At 63.3% G+C, this 6,293-nt stretch overlaps 1 protein-coding gene across 1 annotated transcript in view; it reads left to right on the top strand.

Moving 5' to 3' along the window:
* Positions 1 to 377: 377 nt before the first annotated feature.
* The window catches only part of COL7A1 (collagen type VII alpha 1 chain), a 29,425-nt gene continuing 23,509 nt past the window's right edge, over positions 378 to 6,293 (top strand). The window contains exons 1-20 of the mRNA XM_027884755.1: positions 378 to 465; positions 574 to 754; positions 833 to 992; positions 1,081 to 1,174; positions 1,259 to 1,417; positions 1,610 to 1,773; positions 1,872 to 2,001; positions 2,097 to 2,219; positions 2,827 to 2,976; positions 3,690 to 3,809; positions 3,918 to 4,064; positions 4,253 to 4,369; positions 4,444 to 4,593; positions 4,780 to 4,908; positions 4,997 to 5,143; positions 5,307 to 5,432; positions 5,504 to 5,647; positions 5,730 to 5,855; positions 5,930 to 6,076; positions 6,157 to 6,285. Of these exons, the coding sequence (XP_027740556.1) occupies positions 384 to 465; positions 574 to 754; positions 833 to 992; positions 1,081 to 1,174; positions 1,259 to 1,417; positions 1,610 to 1,773; positions 1,872 to 2,001; positions 2,097 to 2,219; positions 2,827 to 2,976; positions 3,690 to 3,809; positions 3,918 to 4,064; positions 4,253 to 4,369; positions 4,444 to 4,593; positions 4,780 to 4,908; positions 4,997 to 5,143; positions 5,307 to 5,432; positions 5,504 to 5,647; positions 5,730 to 5,855; positions 5,930 to 6,076; positions 6,157 to 6,285 (2,725 nt within the window). The 5' untranslated portion in view covers positions 378 to 383. The remainder of the gene's footprint in view (positions 466 to 573; positions 755 to 832; positions 993 to 1,080; positions 1,175 to 1,258; positions 1,418 to 1,609; positions 1,774 to 1,871; positions 2,002 to 2,096; positions 2,220 to 2,826; positions 2,977 to 3,689; positions 3,810 to 3,917; positions 4,065 to 4,252; positions 4,370 to 4,443; positions 4,594 to 4,779; positions 4,909 to 4,996; positions 5,144 to 5,306; positions 5,433 to 5,503; positions 5,648 to 5,729; positions 5,856 to 5,929; positions 6,077 to 6,156; positions 6,286 to 6,293) is intronic.

Below are 6,293 nucleotides of genomic sequence, written 5' to 3'. Positions count from 1 at the left end.
CGGCGGGCTGGGGGGCAGGGAGGTAGGAGCGGCCGGGGTGCGCTGCTGCCGGTGCCGCGGCGTGGGCAGGGGAAGGGCTGGAGGGAGGCAGAGCCCGGGCTGGACCGGGAGGGCGGGAGTGCGGCCAGGTGCTGCCTGTACCCCCCGCACTGTGGGCAACCCCCACCGGCTGTACACGGGCCAGCTGCTGCTTCCCTGCCCCGGCCTGAAACGGGGCTCTCCCTGTGCCGTGGGGTGCCTGGGACGGCACTGGCACCCTGCCCTCCCAACGCTGCCAGGCGTCCTGGCATGGGTGGTGCTGGGAACCTCCCGAACTGCTGTCCCCGAGGTGTGGGGCTGCTGTGGGGCCATGGTGGCAGCATCCTCTCTTGCAGGCTCCCACAATGAGTGGCCAGCTCCTGTTCCTGGCTGTGCTCCCTGTGCTCCTGGGTCCCCTGCCTGCCATGGCGCAGAAGAGGAGCCAAGGTGGGTGCTGAGCACTGGGTGCATGCAGCGGGTGGGATGATGAGACAGGGCCAGCACCACTGTGCCGTTGTGCTGGTCCATGCCCTGAGAACTGTCACTGCCCCACAGCCGTGTGTGAGGATGTGCTGGAGGCTGACATCGCCTTCCTGGTGGACGGCTCGTCCAGCATCGGCAGGAACAACTTCCGCACCGTCCGCACCTTCATGGATGACCTCGTGGCGCCCTTCGTGCAGGTGGTGGGTGAGAAGGCGGTGCGCTTCGCCGTGGCACAGTACAGCGATGACCCACGGTGAGCCCCGGGGAGGGGGCATGTGGGGCAGCAGGGGGGCAGGGCTGAGAGGTGACACTGTCCCCCTGCGCTCCCCAGGGTGGAGTTCACCTTCTCCCAGCACACTGACGGTGCAAGTGTCCGGAGGGCCATCCAGCAGCTGAGCTACAAGGGCGGCAACACGCGGACTGGTGCTGGCTTCCGCTATGTTGCTGACAACTTCTTTGGCCCCACACAGCTCCGGCCTGGGGTGCCCCAGGTACATGGAGGGCTCTGATGACACAGGGAGAAGTGTTGGGTCCATGGGCCCCATGCTGGGTCTCACACCTCTTGCCTGACCCCCACAGATCTGCATCCTCATCACAGATGGCAAGTCCCAGGATGATGCCGAGGGGCCGGCAGCAAAGCTGAAGAGTCAGGGTGTCAAGATCTTTGCAGTGGGTGAGCGAGGCTTCAGCACCATGTGAGGGGTTCTCCTGCTTGGTTCAGGGTCCCTCCCTCACCCATAATCTCCATCCCTCCCAGGGGTTAAGAACGCTGACCACAAGGAGCTCGTTCGTGTGGCCTCAACGCCTACTGATGCCTTCTTCTCCTACGTTGGTGACTTCAAGCTGCTGAGCACACTGGTGCCGCTGATGACACGCAGAGTGTGCACGAGTGTCGGGGGTACCCTGCGCCTGCTGGGTATGGGCCCCCATCCTCCTCCCTGACAGGAGTCAGGCTGTGCTCACCATGGGTGCACTCTTTGCACCCATCCCTATCCAAAATGCCTTCCTGCTCATACCATTCCAACGGGCACGCATTTGTGCTGCCTCGTAAAGGTCTCCTCTCTGTCTTGTGCACCCTGGAACTGACAGCCCCTGTGCTTCCCCACAGATGGGCAAAGCCATACTGGCCCTTCCAACCTAGAGATCCTGGAGCGGGGCTTTGACCAGCTGCGGATCCGCTGGACGGCAGCCAGTGGCCCTGTCACAGGCTACCGGGTCCAACATGTGCCGCTGACAGGGCTGGGGCAGCCGATCATGGCAGAGAGGCAGGAGGTGAGTGCTCCTACCTGGCTGCTCAGAGTTCCTGGGGATCCCCGGTGGCTCCACAAGTGACCTGGGGATGTTGAGGGGATGGCACTGTTCCTGCCCAGGTGAGCCTGGGGCCACGGGAGATGAGCACTGTGCTGCGGGGACTGCGTGTGGGGACGGAGTACCTGGTCACTGTCACTGCCCAGTATGCCAACAGCATCGGCGAGTCAGTGTCCAGCCGAGTACGGACCCGTGAGTGTCCATACCCTTGGGGACAGGGGCGAACATAGGCACTGGGTGCCTGCACATGGGGCTGGGAGCTCATCCCTGCTCCTGTGTGCCCCCAGAAAGCCGTGCTGGCTCCATGCTGGATTTTCGCGTGGTGGAGACCGGAGCAACCTTCCTGCGGCTGGCCTGGCAGCCTGGCCCTGAGCTCCCCCAGGGCTACAGCCTCAGCTACACCATGCAAGGTGAGGGGACGGTCCCTGCGAGGCTCAGTGCTGCCTGGATGCCCTGCCTTTGCACAGCCCCGTGGGCATGGGGAGTGCACGGGTGGGGGTTGATGCAGGGGTGCATGCCCAGGGTGCTGCAGGTGTGTGCACGCCCGCCTTCACCTCGGCAGCCAGCACGCGTGCGTGGGCTGTGGGGCACGCGTGTGTGCAGGGCTGTGGAGGCAGCCTGTGTATTCCTGCTCCCGGAGGCTTCGTGCACAAGGCTCAGAGCGTGTGCTTGGGTGTGCATGATGGCCAGGGGCCCACGTGTGCGCCCCAACTCAGGGCTGAGAGCGCAGACACACGTCTACCCCCATGAGTGCTGCACGTGGGGGGCAAGCAGCAGACCCCGGTCCCAGCCAGGGGCTGGGCTGGAGCCGCACACCTGGCAGCCCCACCCTGGCCCTGGGTGATCCAAGGGGTGCCCCTGCCCTGGCCCATGTCCCAGCCTCTCCCGGTACTCCCCACCCCTGGCAACAACTGGCATCCTGAGGGCGGGGTGCCAGCCCACAGACACCCCTTCCCTGCTGGGCCTGGTGTGTTCCATGTCCTTGTGCTCACCCACACTCCTCTACTGTCCTTCCAGGAGCAGCCCAGGGGGAGGAGAAGAGCCTGGGGGCCAGTGCACAATCAGCCACACTCAGCAACCTGCGCCCCGACACGGAATACGTGGTGGTGCTCCGACCCCGCTACGCACAGCAGCCTGCTGTCCCTGCCACCCTCACCGCCCGGACACGTAAGCACTGTGCCTGGCCCTGGACTCAACCAGGGTTAGGGATGGGTTCCCAGCACAGGGATGTCCCTCCAGTCACTGTGCCTCATTGGGATGAGGCTGCCAGGCCCATTGCAGCCTGTGGGAGTGGGCCTGGGATGGAGGTGAGCATGACTAGAAGGTGATGCTCTGAGCCCCAGAAGTTGGTCCCAGGGCAGGGTGCAGCACTGTGTGCTTCCAATTTCCTTTGCAGCCTTCTGGGAATGTTTCGACCAGAGCTTTCCTTACGTGACGTAAAAATTCTGACTGAAAAAATGTAGTTGGCTTTTTTTTTAAACTTGAATACAGTGCTCTGCAGGAGGAAAATGTGGTTTCCACCAGGAAAAAGGGTGGTGGAAAGCAAGTAGAAGTGAGGGTGAGGCCCCCGGGGCAAACCTTTGCAAGCCTCAAATTTTGGCAAACCAATTCCTTCAGCTGCCCCAGGCAGTCTTAACCCACAGAAAATATTTAAGGCATTAAGAGGAAGGCTTTGAGTTCCACTTTGCAGGAGTTTGGTGCTTTGAAGGAGCCACCTGGGCGCGGGCTGCACTCAGTGACCTCAGTGCAGTTCAGCATCTGTGAGCAGGGGCAAGAGGGCTTCTTGCCTCTGGAGCAGGCAGTTTGCAGATGAAGGTGATTTCTGCTGCCCCCTGCCTTAGTCTCATGTGAAGGATGGACCGGCACCTCTCTTCCCTCAGGGCATCCAGTGGGTGTGCAGCACTTGGCTGTCCACAACATCTCAGCACAGAGCATGCTGCTGACCTGGCAGCCTGTCAGCGGTGCCACTGGCTACCGGCTGTCCTGGGCGACCCTCGCAGGTAGGTGGCTGTTCCAGAGCTTGTGGTCCCTAGAAGGAGGGACAGGAAGGGGCTGGTGGCGCCCGCTGCCCAAAGCCCCCAAGGGACTGCTGCACCGGCTCCCCACAGGGCAGGACAGGCACAGGGTGGACCTGGATGCTGGGCGAACGTCACACGCACTCGTGGGGCTGCAGCCCAATACCGACTACGTGGTGACGGTGGCCCCGCTCTTCGGGGAGCTGGAGGGGCCCACAACCACCGTGCGGCAGAGGACAGGTAGGTGTTGGGTAGGTGATGCCATCCTGCTGCTAGCCTGTACTCTACCCTGGGATGAGGCCAGAACCATCTGCCATTGCCCCACATGCTCCCTATCCTGCTGAGTGCAGGGACTGGAGACCTGCTGGGGTGGGTGGCTGGCAGCAGAGTGGCACAGGGTAGCCTGGCCCATGGGGTTCCTCTTGCAGAGGCAGGTACGGACCAGACGCTGCAGACCAACATCCTGGGTCCCACATCCATCCAGGTGCTCTGGACCAGTGCCCGTGATGCCCGTGGCTACCGTCTAGAGTGGAAGAGAGCCACAGGTGGGCTCAGGGTACCCGTTGCCCCTGCGGGCTCTCCATGCCAGCAGCTGGTGGTGACCTTTTCCTCCCCACAGGACCAGAGCCCCCTAGAACGGTGTCTCTCCCCAGCAGCACCAATACTTACCAGCTGACTGGGCTGAAGCCAGGCACCGAGTACCGCATCACCCTCTACACGCTCTATGATGGTGGGGAGGTGGCCACCCCTGTCACCACCTTCCAGACAGGTGAGTGACTGCTGTGGGTCCTTTGGGTGGTCCCCCATGTGGCACTGCTCAGCCTGGGGACCCCCTTGGCCATGAGACCCTTCAGCTGCCTGGTTGTGGCCCAGGATGACTATGGGGGGCTGTGCTGTCTGGGCTGTGCTGTCCGGGCTGTGCAGCTCCAACTGTGCCTCACGTGTCCCCTTACAGGTGTGGAGGGGCCCGTGGGTGCTGTGTCAGACCTGCGGCTTGTGGAGGAATCGGGCAGGTGGGTGCGACTGAGCTGGACCAGTGTCCCTGGTGCCACCGAGTACAAAGTGGTGGTGCGCAACAGCCAGGGTGAGTCTGTGGGCAGGGGCACGGGTGGCACCTGGGGGACCCTGACCAGCTGACACTGAGGGTGTCTGCACTGACCCCCTCCCGGCAGACGGCACGGAGAGGACGAGGCGCATCCCAGGCAGCCAGACAGGGCTGGAACTGGGTGATCTCCGGGAGGGCATCACCTACCTCGTGCGTGTCTCAGCGCTGGCAGGCAGCCGGGAGGGCAGTGCTGCCACACTCCCCATCCGTCTCAGTAAGTCCACGTCAGGGTTTAGCACCAGGATTGCTGGTACTGCATTTTCCCACTCCAGCATGCATTTGTTCTCTATCCCCCTGGAACCCCTTGGGGTGGCAGGGCGGCTCTGGGGTCCCTCTGGACTCCCCAAGGTGACGCTGTGGTGCCATGGGGGGTGCAGAGTACCCAGCTGTGGGCAGCATCTCGGAGTTGAGGGTGACGGAGGCCAGTCCCAGCCAGCTGCGGGTCACCTGGCGAGGGCTACCAGGTGCTGGGGGATACCTGCTGACGTGGCGAGGCAGCGATGGTGAGTGTGTGGACTGTGAGATGCTGTGGTGGCAGTGCCAGAGCCCTTCCTATCCCAGCCATCTGTGTTAGGTGTGAAGCAATCCCGCTTCCTCCCTGCCGATCCCACCATCTTCACCATCGAGGGGCTGCGTGCTGGCATCGTCTACACCGTCGGTGTCTCGGCTATCATGGATGGCCGCGAGGGCAGCCCTGTCACTGCCACAGGACGGATAGGTGAGGTTTCCTCCTGCCTGTCAGTGCTGTCTGGTGTCACTTGTTGTGAACCTCGGTGACAGTGGCCCTCTTGATGTCACAGCACCTGAGCAGGTGGGGACAGTGACCCAGCTGGAGGTGCAGGCATCCAGGAGCAACGTTGCCCGTGTCACCTGGGTTGGTGTGCCAGGAGCCACCGCCTACCGCGTGGTGTGGAGCCGTAGGGACGGTAACGTGGGACGAGGATGGGGCTGGGCTGTGAGTGTGGCAGGGTGGGTGGGCTGATGCCGCAGTCCTTGGCAGGGGGCTCTGAGAATAGCCGGCGAGTTCCTGGACACACCAACTCCTTTGACATCCCCGACCTGGAGGGAGGTGTCTCCTACACTGTGAAGGTGACGGCACTGATCGGCAACCGGGAGGGCAACCCCGTCTCCATTGTCGTTACCACCCGTGAGTGCTCGGGCAGGGGGCAGCACTCCAGGATAGCACTGGGCACCCCTTCCCCTAACACCTGCCCCTTTGCCCCACAGCGGAGGCAGTCCCACTGCCCCTTGTCAGTGGCTTCCAGGTGACGGAAGCCTCGGAGACCCGCCTGCGCCTGGCCTGGTTGCCGGCAGCTGGCAGCACTGGGTACCGCCTGGTCTGGCGCCTGGCTGAAGGTGAGCGT

Source organism: Empidonax traillii, unplaced genomic scaffold, assembly GCF_003031625.1.
Source record: "Empidonax traillii isolate 1590-97213 ecotype Southwest subspecies unplaced genomic scaffold, ASM303162v1 scaffold155:size2260171, whole genome shotgun sequence".
Classification (NCBI taxonomy): domain Eukaryota; kingdom Metazoa; phylum Chordata; class Aves; order Passeriformes; family Tyrannidae; genus Empidonax; species Empidonax traillii.
The sequence above is the reverse complement of the archived record's forward strand: the minus strand, read 5'-3'. Positions and strand labels throughout refer to the sequence as shown.